Below are 20,657 nucleotides of genomic sequence, written 5' to 3'. Positions count from 1 at the left end.
TTCTGGGAAGATGTCTGCATAATGTTACATCTGAAAGCCAAGTGCAGGCATCACATTGGCTCAGTTTACGCTCAGGTTAGTTATATATACAGACATAATAGTCGAATGCAATGCTCTTGTAAAGATCTAACAGTCCATCTGCCTTTTCACTATGTTATGGGTGCTTCCCTTCATGGCTTTATCTATGGTGGCAGGGTAAGAAACAAATTCTTGATGGCAAAACCAAGTGTAGTCACAGGCGCCTTGCCTGCTGAATAGGAATCAAAATTATTTTGTCAGTTTTGGCACAGGCTGAATATTTCATGAGGGTTGGAAGAACCTGGAAACTTTCAAGCTCTTTCAGACTACGTTTGATCTCTTGGAGTAGACTTACCTTTTCGTATGCATTTGGATGTCCTTTACAGGCTGTAATCCTGCAATCCACAATATCACATGCTGCTCTAAGTCCATTGACTAAGACTCATCCTCTCAGTCCTGCTTTGGCATCATCAAGAATATACTGCTAAAGGAGATGGCTGTGTTTTAGGGTCTGATTCTGGGGCTTTTATCACATCCCTTTTCTGTAACGTAGCTTGGTTTTAAATGATACAGGACTATCTGAGCTGGGCAGATACTGGTTCTCTCTCAGCTTGCTAGACACAGAGCCCACTTGGAAAGTACCAACAAAAGTAACCCATGCTGTCTGGGTGCATTTCAACACTGATTAAAAGGCAGGCTTTGTTGTGTGACTATAAAAATACCAGTAGCTGTGTGGATGCTTATTTATTAGCATTAGAAAGTAAATGCATCTGAAATACAGACACTAATGGTTACAGTTTAAAGAAAGAGAAATACTTAGCCATTATGCCTATGCTGGATTCAATCTCAAAAGAGAATGAATCTGGAGAGGGAAAAAACAGAGGAGACTTAGACAGGAGATGGGGAAATCTAAACAGTAAAACAGTGATGTATAAAGCGCAAAACACCGAGAGGAGAGAACAAAGCTATGGAGAAAACAAAGCAGCAGTTAAAAAGAGATGAGAGAGCCCTGAATGAAATAACCAGAAAAAAAGAAGTGGAAATAAACAATTGAAAGAAATGGCAAAAGAGAAACTGAACAAAGAAAAATGCATGGAGAATAAAGGAGCTGAGGGGAGCTGGATGGAAAAAATTCACGCTGAGAAAAAAAGGAGCCGAATGTACGGCAGCCACAGACACAAAATAAAACAAGGTGGTGCTAAAGACAAAGGGAAAAGGGGACAGAAATAGCACTGAAGCTGAAGACAGGATGGGAGTGAAAGTAAAAAGATGGCATTAAAGGGGGAAGTTGGGCGGGGAGGGGGAACCACCTCAACCAGTCCCAGAGAACAGAACAAAACACAACCCTGCAAATACGTCTGAGATCCCTGGCTGGCATAATCCAATGTTGTTCCACCAAAGCCAGCGGGACGATGATAATTTACACCAGTGAGGATCTGATCCAAATCACACACCCAGCCCCACTACCAACAAAATACATTGCTGCTTTTCTTCCTGTTTTCTCTCATACTCCTATTCCCAGGGGCTGAGCAAGATTGGTGGGCTCCAGCAGGGTAAATGGGCCCTAGGGCACGGAGCAGGGGAAGAGTAATGTACTTTCTTCCAACTGTGATCCCCTAGCTGCAAGTAACAAGGGTTAGCCACAAAACAGAGCTAAAAAAGAGGCGTATGCAGTGAGCCTGCTTGCAAGTGATGGATTTTTACACCCAGGCCCTTTAAGAGTAAGGGCTTAAAGTTTCCCCTATCATCTTCACAGCTGACAACTCATTTCTGACCTGAATTTAGGAGCACTTTGTCTCAGCAGGCGAAGACTTACTCTTGCTATTTTCTGCGCCTTTTGCTTCTTTCATTCTGTAGGGGGGTGGGAAAAATCAATGGAACCGTAAGTTAATGGACGGACAAAGACTCCACACTGCCAGGCACGGTTCAGGGGGAAATCATTTCCATGTAATAACAAACTTCCCTTCTCGCCTTACCCCCAAAAAACTCTCTCTCCTGAAAGTCAGAAAGCACACATATGTGTGAATAATATACAGGTAACGCTACCCGCTAGGCTTCCCAATATCTTCTCTTTAGAGACAATCCAAGGTGCCTTTGTGTAGGCAGTGAAGGCTCTTCATTGATGCCTATTATGGTATCTTAAGTCGGTAAAGGTCATGGAGAAATCCTTGCTCAGCTCCCTTTTGTCCCGGCCAGGGTAGGGGGAAGGACATGAGATCAACTACTTTGGCTCTATGCAACTGAGCCCCCTACACCGGGTTGATTTTCCCCATGGCCACTTACTCCAATATTAGGGGCCCTTTGTACTCAAGAGACCATTTCCATGCCTGGATGAAACTTGGAGGGCTAGCAAGATCCAGCTGCCACTGTACTCTCTCTGAAATTACAAAGAGCTGATAGAGGTTTCCCACAGGGCTCCTTTTCTTTACTATTACAGAACAGGGTACTTTCCCTATATTTACGATGTCAGAAGAGCACAATAAGGAATTAGTTCCTGCACAGGTTCTTGCTTTCCCGTGAGACACTTGAATATAACCAAAAAAACCCCTTGTAGTTACAATTGCTAGGGAAAAAAGTTCTGAGAGCTATTATCCGCTGTGTCTCAGAGCATAAGTGTACTGCCAAGTGAGATTAAAAAGAAAACCTTCCTTTGAGAGAAATGTCTAAAGAGTTGCCCAGGTGTATTATTATTATTTTTATTTTGCTTTTTTTCTGAAGCGTCTGATATAGGCCTCTAACAGAAACACAGCACTAGATTTGAAGGATCTGGAGTACCAATTCTTCTATTTCTTCTAAACAAACATTTAGCATATTGGGAGATATTGGAGCCGATGCCAGGATTATTAATTTGCTGATGTTCAGTATACATGGGACATTGCAGACAACAAATTACTTAAGATCTTGACGTGGAAACTGTGGTCCAATGTATTTATATGGGGCAAATCCCACTGAAATTAAGGATACTTTGTGCCAGACTGGCAGTAGATACTGAACTGCTCTAAATGGGGTGTGTCTACATGAGATATTTTGCTGTGCAGTGAACTAATTTACAGTGCAGTAAAGAGTCCCTGCTTAAATGTGCACACATTATTTACTGTGCAATAAATTAATCTACTGCACAGTTAGCTACTACCTGTAAATACAGGTAGTAAACTAACTGTGCAATAGACAATGCACAATAACACTTGTGTAGATGCAAACCAGCAGCAAATTTGCTCCTGATCAGCCTAGGCAGCAGGGGACCACAGGAGACGGGGAGTGCTCTGTTGCCTGATCAGTGCCAGGACTGGGTCCTGGCAGGAACTGGCAGTGGGGGCTGGGAATCCAACACCCGGCTGTCCCCGCAAAGCAGCGTGGAGATGGCTGCTCTGGGGAGCAGGCAGGACCTGGGAAGCCAGCCCTCACCTCTTCCCTGGAGCAGGTCCACATAGCATGGACCAGGCAGTATTTTACTGTCTAGTAAGCCTACGTACTGCGAATTAACAGCCCATGTAGATGTGCCCGCGCTGGCCCAAATCTGTTGGTCCATAGCCCAAATTTTCAGTGGGGTTAACAGAAGCTTTTAACTTCTTGTCAGTACTGGTATCACACCATTCCCTGATGAAGATCCACTACCTCTCAGACAGGACCATTTATCAAGATACCTCCCTGTCTGGAGACAAAAACGTTACCAACTTTTGAGGGTAGCAGAGTTAGAACCTAGTTCAACAACACTGTATGAAAGTTAGGACGGACAATAAAGATACTTTACCTGGTTAAGACTACTGTGGGAGTTCACCGAGGAATCTGTTTAGGACATTAGTTTTCAAGCCTGCAGCTGAGACTCAACTTGGCCGATTTATTTTATTTTTGGCTCAAAGTTAGTCCTTCCACTTCTGACAGAACATGCCCATTTTGTCCATCTCTGGCCCTGATTCTGCAAACGTGCACGCAGGCATGCACAACTTTATGCACCTGAATTGTCCTGCAGCCTTCCAACTCCTTCCAGGAAGTATCTGTAGGATTGAAGGCATCGATAATTTCAATTTGTACTTAATGATAAAACTAGTTTTGACACCTGCCCACCTCCCAAAATACCCAAAAGCTCTCAACTAATCTTTCAATTATCCACCAGGCCTCTGTAAAGAGGCAGAATACTGTGAGGCCTTACCTTTTTTTTAGTTGTCAGGCTGACGAGGCCAGGAGAGCTCCAGAATTCAGATCACTGAACTCAACAAAAAGTTAGTCTGACACTTACTGCAGATTTACAGGACACTTTGGTTTAATTTAGAAAGGACCAGCCCTTCATGCATTATCCAGATGGCCTGGGAATTTCAGGTGGGATTTCTAACGGTCACATAAGCTTTCTGTATTCCTCTTGCTAAAACAAGGCAAAATTCTCATCTGTGGTTTCTTAGCTGCTTCACAGGGCTATATATATAGGCTTCAGAAGGCTTAATTTCACACTGCATAATGGAGTGCTTAACTCTATGCTCATTAGCTGTGGATGAGTGCTTAAATTGCTCAGTGGTCAAGCAGAGAGCTTTTTCTGTTGGGGGTGTATGAGTTAAACTTTGACTTTGAAATGAAAGCAGTTTGACTTCATTTGACGGTTTAAAGTGAACTTTCTAAAAGTCTGGCTATCTGCCCAGGACAGCGGCAAAAATACACTAAATGGAGCGTGAGAATAAGAGCTCATTGTTGACTTCAAAGTCCCATGAAATAGGTTGATCGGATAGTTCCCTCTGACCTGGACTTGGCCCTTATAAAATCATACATTTACAAAATTGTATAGCAATAAAAATGCAGGTGTTCTTTCATCAGCCGCATGTTATCCTTAAAAAGAGTTTTAAGCACCCAGTCCTCCCATCAGGGTATGGAATGAATCACTCAGAAGCAACACATTTTCTTGTGCCTTTTCTCTTCTCTGATTCTTTGTATATAATTTCATTATCTTTGTGACTGGCAGACTGCATGGATGGATGAAATGGCAGGTTAATCTGCATAGGCAATCTCTCCTGATCTCTCCTTCATTTTCATTTCTTTTTTTAAACGTAAGTTCCATTAAAAACACTTTTGTATTTAATAGGCAGCAGAGAAGAATGAATCCCTCTATATTTCAGTGGCATTCAATCCTTTTGAAATTACTCAGGAGGCAAGACTCAAATCATGTATTTAATAAGAACCACCTGGATGTCAGTTGCTAAAGCAATTAACATATTACTAGAGATAGGCACAAGATACAACAGTTAATCTAGGTTTGTAGGAGAATCTAACTTGAGGAGTGTTTGTATCGGACTGTGATTTGGGCCATCTCCACATACTGCCATCCAAGATGCAAGAACGATTTGTGCTACATGAATGCCTCCTTTCTGTCCATCAGCTCAGCTGTGACAATAGGACTGAACAAAGTCTTGCTGTTCATTCAGTTTCTAGAGCCTAATATTTGTCAAGTGTTTGACCCGACTCCTTGCCTTGCCTGGCATTCCCAGCTGTTCTTCCAGTCAGGTACAAGCAAGTCTAAAGACCATTTAGCTTCCACATTTATTCAGAATAACCACCTGAAACTATATGAGTGCAGAGGGAAATCGAACCCAATCATAACACAGGTTCAGTTTCTTTCCGACAATCACCTCCAGAAGGCAAATCCCCAAGCCAAGCAAAGGGTTTTAGCCAGAACTGGAAGAAAATGCATCAGTGATACTACTTCTTGGCCCATCTGGTCCAAGCGGAGACAAGAAGTAAAAGAAATCTCACAGAAAACTCCATTCAACATGAGATAAGAGCCCATTTTTCAAGATTCATTGGGAACACAGGCCTGTAAATACTGTCGTAACAATGTAGGCGGCTTTTGGAATGCTAGTTAAGGGTTCCAGGCTGGTAAAACTAATTCCTAGGTTTGTAATCACCCCAAGAGTTTGGGATTGTTTTAAGATTTATCCCTGTTCAGATGTCCCAGCATTAAACATTATGAGATTTTTACTGCTGAAAATCCAGACAAAGTACTTAAATAGAGCGAATTTTACTGCTTTTACGTTTATTTTCCACCAGGACCCCCAAACTGTCTTGACATTCATTTCCTGGCAAATTGCTTTCCTTGGAAGGGGCAAAAATTAATATACCTTTGAAAACATAAATCATATTGGTTTTGTAAGTGCTAAAATTTATTACACAAGAGATGATGCAACAGCTAATAAGAGAGCAAAATTCTACATTGACTCTCTACTTTGCAATTTGGGACAACTAAAAGATTTCACTTCATTAAGGACAGTGGGGTAGGGGAAAGGGGAAATGAGAGAAAATGCCAATTGATGAGGGAGCCTTGTCAAGCATGAATGATCGCTCCTACATGACATTCATTGCCATAGAAGGAATAATGAAATACATCTGCTTCTCTCCAATAAATTACTAAATCAGCAGCTATAAACCTGTTGCATGGCACTGAAAATTAAATTCATTAAACATCAAGGTAGCATCTTCTTGACCCAAACGGAAGACAGGCAAGAGTGCTCTGCAGCAAACAACTCTGTGCACATCCAGTCTTTGGGAATCATATATACACATACATCTCATATATTAATATATTTTTAGTGCACCCTAACCAGAGGGCAACCAGAAAAAACATTATTATTCTGTGAGAAAGATAAAGGGAGGATTATTAGCCCCCCTCCCCCAACCAGCAAAGCTCGTCATGGAATAAACTCTTTAACATCCATGTAAAACACCATAACTTGGCGTGTTCCTACTTCCCTTTCTTAGTAACCCTGAACTGTAACCCGGCATAAAGGTCACCAATGATTACTGAGAATATTTGGCAGCAAATATCCTTATGGTTCAAAAATGAGAAGGTGAGAGTGCCTCCAGCCAATCATGATGGCTGGAGAAGAAACTAGCACCAGATCAGTATTGAACCAAATTGCTGTTCATTTATCTGTTAACCCCCCTCCCCCTTTACTTAGCCAATGCTCATAAAGAAACACAAAAGCCAGAAAGGTTGTAAGCAGGCTATAACAACACTGACACATGAACAGTGGTAGAGCAAATCCATTGGTGGGAAGAGGATGAACCAAGGGAAGAAGGATTATTTTTTCTTTAAGTCCTTATTTTGTCTTCACTCATAATTAGGGTATTTTAAGAATGTATCCCACTGCTTCGGTCTGAGGAAAGCCTAGCAGGATCTTCTCTCCTGGTGCTTGTTCTTGGCATGTCTGTGGGCCTTGTATGGTTATCACCACTTTGAAAAGCAGAGAAGAGCAAAGGGGATAAAGATGAGATTTAGTTCTGTCACAACTCTGCAAGGCTCCCCACGGTGCTGACTGATATCTTGCTTTTCTACTGATAAGTCTGCCTATCGGGCAGGGAGACTTCTGTTGGTCCTCCTTGCTGAGAGCATCCCGCACTGGTCCTGCAGTTGGCAGTCCATTGGAGTTGCTGTGAAAAAGTATCAGTCAGCCTCGGGGAAGACCTGGGAAAGTATTTTTTTCTTTTCTGGAGGAGAACACATTGAGGATGCTGGTGGGATATTGCTGCAACGGGGACAAGAAAACCTGTTCCGACAACGTGTTCAGCAGTGAGGAGGGCGGCGATGACACCGCGAAATGATTTTAAGGACTGAGGCTGGGTATTGCTGCTGTTGTAGGAGGCACGTGTGCATGGAGGTGGGAGCAACAGAAAAAAAAAAATCAACATTTTTATTTCAAACTGACTTAGGTCAATGAGATCCCGATGCTGGGAGGGGCAAATCAAGGGGATAAGGGGGATATTTCTGAGACCTTCATTTTAAAGCATGCTTGTTCCAGATTCAAATAGAAGCTTTGTTGTATAGGGTTGTGGGGTGGGGGGAGAGGGAGAGAGAGGAGCACATCTTAAAACACCCAGTAGATTTATCTCAGCTCATTCTAAGCTTGCAACCTTGGCAGCCTTTTTCTTTCAGATGCTTGCTTGCCAGGGGCGGGGGTGCTTTCCAAGGTTTCTTGCTTCTGATCCTGGTATAAGCTTTGCTGGCCCTTCATCAGAGCTTCAAGTCATCTGGGAAAGCAACACTTCTCTGTCAGTACAATGTTCACAAGACTGCATGGGCTTATTACAGTCATCCCAGCAGAAATAAGCAATACCTTCAGAGTGCTTGCTAGAATTAAATAGCAGTTCTGACCCTATTTCACTCAGTTGGGGCCAGCTGCAAGACACTAATATCCAATAAAAAAAAAAAAAAAAGACACAAATGCCCATTTCCCTCAAGGTTCTCTACAGGTAACGTGAACAGAGCTCCGATTTTACTTTTCTTTCTTCCCAAAAGGTTCCAGTCGGATTGGTCCAAGTCAGGCGTGTTTCAAGACAAGTTCTTCAGACTGTTCTAGCCTTGATACCTTTACTTGATGAAGTTTTTAATGGTCCACCTTTGCCCTGTACAGCTGCGAAGAATCAGATCGATGCCAGACATTCCTCTGTTCTCCACTTCCAGACAGCGGCCGGTCCCCTTATTCAGGATTGCACCATTCTAAAAGCAAAGGCACAGGTAAGTACACATCCTCTGCAGAGCAAACCCAGGACTGCATGCACGCTTGTCGGGACAGGGTTGGCGTCATCCTTTATATCTGCAAAGTGCATTAGCACGGCACTAATGCAAAGTAATAACAGGCACTACGCGAATCACTGGAAACTGCAGCAAGGCTCCTTCAGCCCCCAACTAAAAGTCCCTACTTCTTCAGGTGATGCTGAAAATCTGCAACCTGCAATAACCCCTGTGTATTGGAGACAGAAGCCTATACACTGAGCCTTCATATGATATGCTACCCCCTGTCTGGAGAACTCTTCTGTAATAAAACCATGGCCATATGGACCCAGGCACAACAGCAGTCATCAGGCCTTATGAATTTGAGACCTTATGCACCCAAAATATAAGACCCTCTACCCACCTGAGCTTAAAGGAAAAACACCTTTTATATGTTACAATATTTCATTAAGATGAAGTTGTTCTGAGGCTGAATGAGCTATTCCACAAGGCCAGAACAGATTTCTGGGCAAGTATAAGTGGTGAATGGGAGGAGAACACCTTTCTCTCCAGTGTATCAGAGAACATCCTTGTTTTCAAAGAGAAGCTCTCACTCCACATTATGTCAAATAACAAGTGGTGCAGGCCAGCAGAGCCACGCGAGGCAGAATATGGGCGTGCTGGACAAACCTGTAAGAAATTCCAGCGTTTATGGAGGCTGCTCTTGACCTTGTCGCAATCGAGGAGCTGAGGGAACCGGCTTTTCATGTTATCCACCAGGCAGCGGGTGTCAGGCAAGAGAGTCGTAGTCCCAAGGGCCCCTAGGTGAAGGAATCCCTCCTTGGTGTAGCGGGCCAGCTGGGGACGATTGGGGGAGAAAGACAGTTAGTACTTCTTGAGAGTTATGAGAAGAGACGCAGGAAGAGACCGAGCCACATCAAACACTAGCAGCCACCTGATCCCAAACTGATTTCTCCCACGAACCAATGAGTCTGGGAAAAGGAGCAGGTAGGAACGACAAGGGAAAGCCTTTTCTCAAGAAATTTCCAGCCCAATTTTATGGTCACACTCGGGGGTGGGGTGGGGGGGGCGTTACATAAGCTCTGTATAAAGTCACCCATATATTCAGCTATACCCCTGATCACTAGCTCCACCACACATTTAGATTCTTCTAGATTGTTCTTTGGGTGACGATAGCATGCTCATCAGGGTGATTAATAATCTCCTAGTTTTAGATTCAGGCCAGCTGGCTAGTTTGGTCATGCTGCTTCCAATGTGCTTGGCAGTAGATTCTGGTTTTGGCAACTAAATGATGGGGCTGCTGTGTCTGGAACTGTCCTGCAGTAGCTCCGAGACTGGAGCTAGTTGGCAAGTTGGCCGGCTGAGGGATTTGGTCTGTAATCGCATCTCCCAGGAATGTCCATGTTTGAACTGGGGAAAGAGGTGGAAGTGGGCCATTGGGTAAGACCATGTCTAATGTTGGGTTCTTCCCAGTATCTTTGTGGCACAAAACCGATTTCTCCCATGAATCCTGAAAATCCAGTCTCTCGTTTGGAGGTAATGTCAGGGTTGCTAGCGGAAGGAATCAGAGCTGGCTTGTAAGTATCTTGGAAAAAGATATTTTGCAGCTGGGTAAAGATCATCTATTGGAAGCAGATCTTTCGCCCTCCACCTCTCCTCCCCTTCATTTCCCTCCATTCATAGTTGGTGCACCTGACTTGGTTAAAAAATAGTCCAGTTCTGTGTATGGCTGTTTAAGATAAAGGGACGATACATTTGCAATGTTTAAAAAATACCACCAAAATATTTCCCTAAACATATTTAAATGCATGGCGTGAAAAGAGATGAGTGACAGCCTGCTTTTTATAGTTTGGGGGAAAGATATACACAGCTGCTTATTTAAAATATGAATCAATCCATTCTCCAGTAGACAAATGAGGCGTATTCAGCACATTAATTAACTGAGCATATCTGTGACCCAGATGTTTAAAGAGAGGCAGTAAATCACAGTGGGAGTTAGAGTTATCTTTGTTAGAATAATTAAACACCAAAAATAAAGTTAAAACAATGCACAAATGGGCTGACTTGATCCAATACAGACAGATATAGTTAAAGTGTTTGAATCTAATTTTGCCTTCCCTTTATTTTGTTTGGCTTAGTTATAAAAACACATGACCGGATTGGCATGTACAACTGTCTCCTACTTTTGGCAAGCATATTATTTATTGACTACTAATGGAGCTGCTACTTGAGCAAATTTGCAGGGATTTGTTTGGTGCAGCAGGTCTCCAGGTGGTGCAAGGGGACAGGACTAGGCCAAAACTAGGTAGGGCATATCCAGGCATGATGGTGCTATTCAGTGCCAGTTATCCAATGCTGCCTGGTCCCTTAAAAGCTCTACAGCAGTGAGGTCCACAGATACTCTCCTGACCCCACTTCCTTTACAATGAATGGAAGTCTAATAGGGGATCATGTGGCCCTTTAGCAGTAATATTGGGAACGATCTCTGTACAATAAGCATTTGTTTTTGTCTTTTTGGGTTTGCTCATGTTCTCAGTTTTGCTGGGGTGGGGCATGTGTATCAGAAAGGTGGACTGTCTAGATATTAAAGGAAGTCAAGATTCTAACTCTATCACTGATTTCCTGCCTAGGCTTAGGGAAGACATTTAACCCCTTTGTGCCTCAGTTTACCAATCTTTCAAATGGGAATTCATCTTCTCTGCGTGATGGTACCTTAATTACCTCAACGCTGCAACATGTGAGATTCTAAGCAGAGAGACATGATGGCGCACAATGTGTAGAGCATCCGAATAATGCTAAAACAAATCAAGTACAGCAGAATGGCACAATTTTGGACTATTGGTTTTTGATGGGTCTGCTGTTTTCACTGCTTCAGGCTTGATTCATCAAATGTTCCTTGACTGAGAGCATGTGATTAAGCAAAGCAACTGAACTGAATTAGTGTCTGAATGGCAACAGAAGGAAAAGACAAAAGGAAAAATAAAAACCCTTTCTTAATACTTTCACTTTAAGAAATCCATCTCTAAGAACAAACATGCAGTACAAGTCATTTCCTTTATGCTGCTTTTGAAACATTAGTTACCATATGCATAATTATTGCATTAGGCATCTTTTCTTTTATGATCTTTGGCAGCTTGTCTTCAGTCAGTTTGTGCAGTACCCACCAGGCATTATAATTTCAGTTCTTATATGTTATTTCTTAATGTGGTGGGAAAAGTAACTAGAGCAAAAATTCATTGTGAGGAAGTTTAGGGGGTGCTAGAAAATGAAATGATCTGAGAAACAAAATAGGGATTTAGTGAAAAATGCATTGCATGGATATATTAGATGTATAGCCTACTGGGTAAAACAGCGAGAGACAGAGACAGCCCTAAACACATTGGATCATCTTTAGCATACTGTATAATGTTGGATCTAGCTCACTGTCACCCAAAATAGAGTTTGCATTGCACTTGCTTTAATATTCACTGTCTGTTTTTTTTCCCACGCATCAACCCCAGGCTGTAGACAGTTATTTCAGGGAAATACCACTCCAGAAAGAAAGCTGTTCAGGACTGTTAATGTTGTGTACCTGAACTGAGGCGTTATTCTTATTTAGGGGTAGGATTTTCAGAAGACCTTAATAGTATATCGCACTGGTGCAAAGTGGTACTGGGTGGAGATACCTGAATGCAGGATGCCTATGTTAGCGAGGCATGGCACTTGGGCTAATAAGCTCTTTCTTTAATTTTCTCTACTTTGAGTCCTGTTGACACATAACACCTGAAGAGGTCCAGAGCGGTGATATGGTAGCCTGACTACTTCCAGCCCTGGACCTGACATATGCAGGCTTAGTTTGGGTATCTCTGCAAGTGACTTAGAAGCACAAGACTCAGTGCCTACATGAGATGCTTTACTGAAAAGTAGCATAGCTTACTGAGCAGTAATCATGTGTAGCAGTAATCACACATGCACATACTTACAGCTCAGTAAACCTCACTAATTGTGAGTAAATTTGCTACCTGCAAATGCAAGTAGCAAATTTACTCATGTTTAGTAGTGTTACAGAAGAGCTTGTGTAGATGCCTCATGGGGAGCAAATCTGCTCCCAGTCAGCTGGCCACCAAGGGTGGGAAATTGCTCCTTCCCACTGCTGCCAGGGTGGGATCCACCACTGAAGCCTGGGTAGGGACCATGCCCTGCTGCCCTGGCAGCTCCAAGCCCCCATTTTGAGATCGCAATTGGGGAGCAGGGGGCTGGGAGACTCTCATCTCCCAGCACCAGCTCTGTGGTTATGGGGCTGGTGCTGGGAGATCCACTCGCGCTGGGTGATCCTTATCTCCCAGCACAAGCTCTGCAGTTATGGGGCCAGTGCTGGGAGATAAGGATCACCCAGTGCCGGCCCCACGGCTGCAGAGCTGGTGCTGGGAGCTCCCTACTGGTGGAGGCTTGGGAGCCTGTTTCCTGTCCAGCTCTGAGTGTAGAGTTGCATGGGGAACAGACTGGAGAGGTGTTTTCTGGCCTGGTGCTCCCTGCCAACCCCTGGGCTAGTACCCAGGGGGAGCCTACATCTTCGCTTGGTTGTGGCAGGGGCCCATTGCCAGGCCCCATGAGGTGGGAGCAGTTTTCTACCATTAGCAGCAAATCTGCTCCCACTTGGACACCTGCCTGGGGATGTTTACTGGGGAGTCATTTACTCACAAGCAAACTGATCCTGGATCAAATTTATGTGTAGATGCACCCAGTGTGCTCCTAAATCGTATCAGTGCTTTTGAAAATTCTGCCTTATTTGTCCAATGGCCTGCTTTGATGAAAAGTTTTCGGGCGCCCTCAGTACAGCAACTAAGGGCCGTAACGAAAAAAATTAAAAAATGGAAACAAATCAGGAAATCCAATGTTAAGTCAAATAATATCCTTGCAGCAGGCACCAACTGCTACTAGTTTCTCTTCAACTGGAAAACAAATTACAGCAATAGAGTCCCTCAACTCAGAACTCCCTGTTGCTAGATCTAGATGGCTCTGCTGAGGAAATGCAAGCTGTCAGATTCTGTTATCGCTGCATCCCATAATTCCAAACAACACTGCATTCTTGTATGCTTTTGGTCCAGTATCAGATACTGTGATCAATGAGGAAAGTGATCAATGAGAATGCATCCTTAAGCTAGATATGAAAGCTAAAAGAACAACGGATAAGAGCAAAAGGTTTATGTCTCATCAATTCTGTGGGTGCTGGTAGCAAAGCTGACTGTGCAGCATCAATTCAAAACATATTAGGCAAAACACTATTTTGTGACTGTCAGAGAATGCAAAAAAGGAATGAGCAGCCATCTAATTGAAACTGGGAACTGAGCAACACTGGCTCTTCTGTTTTTTAATGGGACTCCTAAGGTGTAACCTTTTAGCAAGCGGAAAGCAAAAGGGTAGTATGGATTTACAGTTTCTGGGAGTAACCCAGGCGTTAGCAGATCCTCAGTGAAGACACATTTCCAATTATGCTCCTTCAAAACAAATACCTTTGGCATCTCCCAAGATCTCCTCCACTATGTAATTTTGAATATTAGTACACTTTCCTTTTCCAGAGTCAATTTATTCCACTCCTACCAGCCAATAACCTTCCCTTTATTCTGATACACTCTGTACCAGTATGTACTGTGGGAGTCACCCAGATGAGCTGCTCCTCTGACATCAGAGAGGCTCTATTGGGGGATTTATTTTCTGTATGCCTGCCCAGGTATTCACCTATGGGATGGCCACATGGGCACTGGATTTATTTGGAGATTTGAGAGGGGCCCTATTTCATGTAGACAATAGGATGACAACGTTTGGATTCATTCATTGGCTCTTTGATGAGAATCCTGATAAAATGTAATCTCACAGCAGCAAATGTATACAAAAGGTTATTCTTTTGAAGATATTACTCCCACTTTCCAGTCATTGGCAAGTTTTTTCACACTAACTTTTTCATCACCAATATGCCAGAGGAGAATGATGGAAGTGAGGTTCTTCTGAGAGAAGGTGGCTGCATTGGGACAAAGGGGAGGAATTCATTTCAAGATAGCAGAATCACGGTAATGATAATCCATGCAATAAAACCAAGCAAAACTACTGATGCCTGATGGAACAAACCCATGCTTTCTTGGCTGTGTGAAAGGGCTAGTCAGATAGCCAGACACATGTACAAATTCTGTTCCCCAATTGTCTTGAAAGTGCCTGAAACATAGTTTTTGTAGTTGTATTTCTAAGAATGTATTCTATACTACTGAACACTCAGTGCATGGGTACCACTTAGGCAGGGGCTGAATACACTCTGGAGAGCATAGACAGCTCAGGAAAGAAAGAATAGCAGAATTTTCCATATTATCGTAAGTGATGACTATCAGACCACAACAGGGCCTTGGAGGAGGAAGTTAAAGAGAAAGGAGAGAGAAAGAGCCAATACAACCCCAACAAAAGTATCTACAGAACAAAGAGTTTAGACAAGTTTAACATGAATTGCATTGCCTCTGGCTAAGCGCTGATTTTGTATTTGGTCGAGGGGCTACTCCTCTAAGCCAGGGCTCACCAGTACAAAGGCTGCATGATGTAGCTGCAGATTAGTCACCAAGGTTGTGCTAATGGCCTGCCTCTGGTCCCCTGTCCCAGGGGGTCACATTCTAAACATGTTTCCAAGTAGGAAGAGTGGTTTGCAGCTCTGCTATTCCTCCTCCTTCCTTTATAAAAACAAATTCAGCTGCCACACTTCTTTGAACAACACAGTGGGGGTTTTTTCCTCTCTCTTTTCTCCTTTATTTTTCCCTTTTTGCTAACCTCCAGCTTCTGAAATTTTAAACAGAGCTGGGGAAGCTGGGGCTGTACATGTGCACTGGTGCATCATTTAGTTTGATCTCCTCATTCGTAAGCCTGACGTTAACAATACATCCTCTTTGATTACTGTTTCTGGCTGGTTGCTCCTCTGTGATGGAAGAAAGTTAATTAGACTTCTTGGGACCTGCAAAATAAAAGCCTTGATGACCTTCATTGACTCCATTGGAAAATAATTTAGGGTTGTTTAGCTTCTTTTCTGCAGTGAGCAGCTCATCAACTCGCCACAATAAGTAAAGAGTACAGTATTTTCTTTTTAGCACAATTTATTCTGAAATGCTTCTCATCTACCATGACACTCTATACTCTTGGACAATTCCAATATTAATGGTTTTGTCCTCAAGTCCTATTTCTTTAAATGGGCAAAACATATTTTATCCTATAATTAAATGGAATGCTATGCTGGATGAACATTATCTTAAATTTTATTGTATTATAGTGCGTTCCATTACACCAATATATCACCACACTTCTGACACTCCAATGAAGTATTGCTGTATTATTAGTGTAATACATCATTACTGCAAGGTGTTTTGATGATGTATCACTTAAAAGATGAAGCCATCAGAAAAAGTGAGTCCAAGAGCAGATTCAATTTAATTACAGGATAAAAGGATTCTTCATCATCCACCCTGGTGATGAATTAACCTGAAAATGAATGAAAGCTTTATGTGAAAGAAGAGAAGAAGGAAAGCAAAAAGGAAGATAAACAGAGGAGACAAAACACCGACACACACGCACACGAAGTCCCGAAGACAAATGCTACCCCAAAGCAACATCAAGAAAATGCAAAAATCCATAATACACTTGGGACTGCAGGTCTGAAATCAAGCCTCCTTAGCAACCCTGCATTTTAGCAAGGCATAAAAGCCTGGGCTTGTTAGCTGAGATTAGTACCAAGCATGTAAGTGCCAAATGATATTCTTTCATGAGCATCTTAATGCAAGGTTTGGACGTTAAAGTATCCACATTTAGATTGGGCTCAAAGTTTCTACCCCACTTTAGATTCTTCCCCCACAAATGCGTCCACAACTCCAAGAGCAGTCCCCACTGACAGCAGCTGAGGAACTAGCCCAATAAAAGAAATGTAAATGTTAAACCAATTTAAATGAATATGGGAGTGGTTGCAAAGTTAGAGAGAGATGGCAAGTGAGTAGTTCCATATCAAACTAGGAGTTTAGAAAGAACGGTTAATAGAAATTAATAAATTAAAACTGGGAATTCTTAAAAAGTCTTATTAATTAAGAAATTAATACATTAAAATGGGGAGGTTGTAAAGAATGGTTAATAGAAGCACTTCCCAGCATGCTGTCTGGTAACGCAGTAGCCAGTAGGAACAGTTACTACTTGTTGTTAAATATATACAGCAAGGAGTTAATTAAACACAATGTTTATACCAGTCCTAATTGTATTGTCAATATTAAGTTACAATATACAGTCCATTAATTAAACAATAGATGTGAAAATCCAATTTCTTCCTTTGTGCATTGCCTATAATCTCAAGGGAGCCAAATATCAAAGCTTCTGCATTCACCAATAACCACTTTTTAAAAGCATTTTCAAAGAGTCACGATGCAAATGATTAGTTTGAAACAAAGGAACTGCCAGGAACTGGCTTTCAGACAGAGAGGAAAAGGACTATGTGAATAAGACAGAACAGGAAGAAAAATCTGCTTGGAGCTTGTTTGGCAGGTAGGCTGAAAGAAACTAGCAGCAATGCAACATTTTAATTCAGAACATCAGGTAGGAAAAGAAAACATCATTAAGTTTAATCAAAAAACAGCTGAAGGAAAAATAACCTGCTTTTAGTCATTCATCTCCAAGCCCAGGCTGAGCAGACAATGTCAGAGTAATTTAGTTTCTCATATAATAATAAACTTATAGGCATAGGTTTCCATCTAGAAAGTGCAATATGCCGTTGGTGCCATTTAAGAATGAATTATGCACATTTACAACAGTGGCTAAGTTATATTTAGTAGCGTGAGTTACACAGTTGGCTGCTCCTTGTAGACAGGGAAGGATAAACTAAAGCAGGATATCCATCTTGCCCTCAAGTCCTGACTATGTATATTAACTGATCCTATTCAAGATATAGGAGACTCCACTTCAGTTCAGCTTTGGTGGGTGTGAGAAGCTTATTGTCAAGACGGTTTTGGAGCTATTCTAACCCTGATAAACCTATACAGGACAGGCAGGAAATACTGAGAATAGATTCTCGAGTGACTTCTCTGGCAACTGGGCTTTCAAGTTTCCCAGCTGAAAATGGCACTTAATTGACCCTGGCAGTACCTCAGGAGTTCATTCAGTCCTTTACAACCAGGATTCCCTATTTACTTTCATCAGTGCTTCCTGGCCCAAGTACCATAGTATCTGAACATGTCACAGTCTTCAGTGTCATCACAGCAGTCCTATGAGGTGGCAAAATACTGTTATCTGCATCTTGCATATGCATCTTACACATGCTCAGTGGCGAATCCAGAAGTATTTCCGGTCCATTTCCAGGTCTGCTGGGGAGCGTGCTGGGGTGCCCCCCCCAGACCCTCCTGGCTTGGCTATTGGCTGTGGGGGGACCCCAGGAGACAGGGGAGGACACAGCCCCCCCCCACAGGAGGCAGTCACCGAGCTGGAGGGATATGGGGGGGCCCTGCGCGCTCCATGGCAGACCTGGAAGTGGACAGGAAGTGCTTCTGGGTCTGCTGCTGAGCACGCTGGGGAGCCCCCCATGCTTCTGTAGGACACTCCATGTGCCCCAGCATCACAGCATTCATGAACCTCCTGGTATCTTGAGGTAAATAGAAAAAAAATTTAAAGTTGTGTCTATGTCCGAATCTCTGAATCTTTCCGAATCTCTCCAAATCGATTTGGAGGGGTTTGATTCAATTCGGAGAGATTAAAGGGTCCTCTGATTCGATTTGGATTTGGAGATTCAGCCACTAAATTGGGCCAAATCTCCGCCGAATTGAATCAGGGAATGAAGCTTCGCACAGCCCTAATGGGCAACTAACTTGCCCAAGCTAAGACCCCCTTGCCAAGATCCTGTGTTCTAGGCTTGTATCCTAACTGCTGCACCATCTTTGAGGGAATAGTTGAGCAGAACTATATTCCCTGACAGGCAAGATAAGCCAGATCTCAAGGGCTGGCCAATTTGGCCATTTATAGATGTTACATTTTTCTAGGTTTAATCTGAACTACAGTCATCACTATATACCTGTGGATGCCTGTGGTCTGAATTAAAATTGGCTCCAGTCCTAATTAACTAATCCTAATTGAATGAGGATTCAAGTCAATGCACACTAGGGCAGTCCGAATTAGGCAATTTAAACTGTATGAATTGACATGTAGATATAGAGTTACTTTTAGGAAAAAACAGTCCTTAGGAACTCACAGAAGCATTCCTTAGGAATGCAGATAAGTATTTTGCAACACAAAAGAGGCTATCGGGCACAAAGTAACACCTTTACAAAGCCAAATGTGCCAACACCACCTCACCCCAACTAAGTATCAGTTTCCTGAGCCAGCAGCCTTGCCCAAGCCCACGAGGTGTGGACAGAAGTGCATCTCCCTGCTGTAACTGAACGCTTTGCAGGACGCGTTCTGCGTTTCAACGATCCTGGAACAAACAGAAGTGAGGCTGCAAAGTTTTGAGAATGGGAGTGGGGAAAGGGAGCAGAGGGAGCTCATTCTACAGGTTCCCCAGCTGGCGCTAGAGGGTGGGGTGGGTGAACTGAAGCTCCACCGGCCAGCAGGAGCTGAAAAACCCTCAGACGAAACTCCCTCCACTCTCTTTCCCTCCTTCCAAACAGCGATAGGTTGGCAGGCAGCACAGTCAGAAGTTACAGAAGATGCTCTGTTTTGAAACATCTTCAACTGACCCCTTGTGCAATGAGGGTTCAGATTTTCACCTAAGCAGCCATTTTTTAAGTTGGCTGCAGCCTGCAGTTGAATGCACTTGTGTTTGGTGACAGCTATAAACTGCGTTGTGGCCAGATTGGGCAAAATTGACACTTCTGGCTGAGCCCATGGGCTACGGTCTGTGAAGTAGGGGACAACCCACCTCGAATATCTATTAACCCTTGATTTGAATTGAAATTTGATTTGAACTGTGTAATGCAAATCAGTTAACATAGTTTAGAACATGGTGAGCATGTCTACAAATGGCCCATCAGTCCCTCTTCTCTATTAAAACAATCAAATCAAATGTACCTGAAACCAGGCTGCTGGCTGCAGTCTCTAGCTGTAAACTTGTACTCAAATGGCACTTTTGCTTCTTATGGAGAACTTTGTGATGAAAAGATGCAAAAAAAGTGTTGTATGGCAGTGGGAACTAAATAAGCCTCCTGTAAGAGGTTGATGTCGCACCTCTCGGAGCCACGTCGTCTCCTGATTGAAATGGTAGTGTCTTGTCATTGGAAAGGCTTTCTGCCATGCCTTAGATGTTATGGGAGATCTGTCTAGACACTCTTGGGAGACAACAGATACTATCATAAGCTCAGTATGTTGACGGTTCTTGCAGGGCTCCACTATCCCCATACCCTGCCCTCACCACACCTGATGTTCCAGACGTTGTCACGTGCCTCTGAGGCTGATGTTCCCACTCTCTCTCGAAGGACCCTTGTCTGAGTCTTTGGCTAATTGACTGCTTGCCCTGTTCTTCCCTGCATGGGTCCCAAGGCAGCTATTTCTCTCTTTTGGTCCCCGGTTGTCCTCCTGGGACTGGGACCAACTGTCTCTTCCTCCCACCCTCCCGGGGAGTAATTCTGTCCTTACCTTCTTCCTCCCCCAGGTTTCCAGAGCGGTTCTCTTCACCCCCCGGTACTGGATTTTCTGGTCAGCCAGCTCTCCCCATTGGATCAAGTTCTTCACCAGATCTCACCAGGTAAGGTGAGGGGCTGGAGCCTTCCCTAAGGCTCTGGGGTTGGTCCTCTCCTCCCGTCTGCTCTCCATTTTCCTCTCTTCTTCACTGTGCTTCCATCCTCCTCTGACCCTGGACGCTTCCTTGGTGTCCCTTAAATCCCCCTCTTTCCAGCTGGGTCTGCCATGGCAGCCTCCTATTCGCTGCCCATCTGACCCAGCTGTTTCTTCTCTTGCAGTCCAGCGTTGTCTTTTCTTTTGCTGCACCCTTTTCTCCCTCCTGGGTCCGAACCCCCGTGTTTGAGTTTGCTGCAGCAGTCTGTGACCTGCCATGGCCCCAGCTGACTCCCCAGATTGTCTGGAGCGTGGCATTTTCCTTGTTCCGGCTTGTTTCCTTCTCCTGTTTCTTGAGGTAAGTTTGGCCTTTTTGCTTCTCCCTTGGTGTTTCCTGTGGCAG

General features: G+C 43.4%; 1 protein-coding gene across 5 annotated transcripts in view; it reads right to left on the bottom strand.

Annotated features, from left to right (window-relative positions):
- Positions 1–747: 747 nt before the first annotated feature.
- The window catches only part of GALNT17 (polypeptide N-acetylgalactosaminyltransferase 17), a 339,030-nt gene continuing 319,120 nt past the window's right edge, over positions 748–20,657 (bottom strand). For 2 of the 5 annotated variants that reach the window (XM_090026684.1, XM_090026683.1), the window contains exons 10-11: positions 9,179–9,346; positions 748–8,494 (exon numbers count right to left, since the gene is read on the bottom strand). In XM_090026684.1, coding sequence (XP_089882810.1) covers positions 8,366–8,494; positions 9,179–9,346 — 297 coding nt within the window. In that variant the 3' untranslated portion in view covers positions 748–8,365. Of the gene's footprint in view, positions 8,495–9,178; positions 9,347–20,657 lie in introns of those variants that run through there. The other 3 variants (XR_016439053.1, XR_016439051.1, XM_090026685.1) reach the window with 3 other exon arrangements.

The sequence above is a fragment of the Crocodylus siamensis genome, chromosome 13, assembly GCF_052110815.1.
Source record: "Crocodylus siamensis isolate JL-2025a chromosome 13, ASM5211081v1, whole genome shotgun sequence".
Classification (NCBI taxonomy): Eukaryota; Metazoa; Chordata; order Crocodylia; family Crocodylidae; genus Crocodylus; species Crocodylus siamensis.
This window is presented reverse-complemented; position numbering and strand designations above follow the sequence as displayed.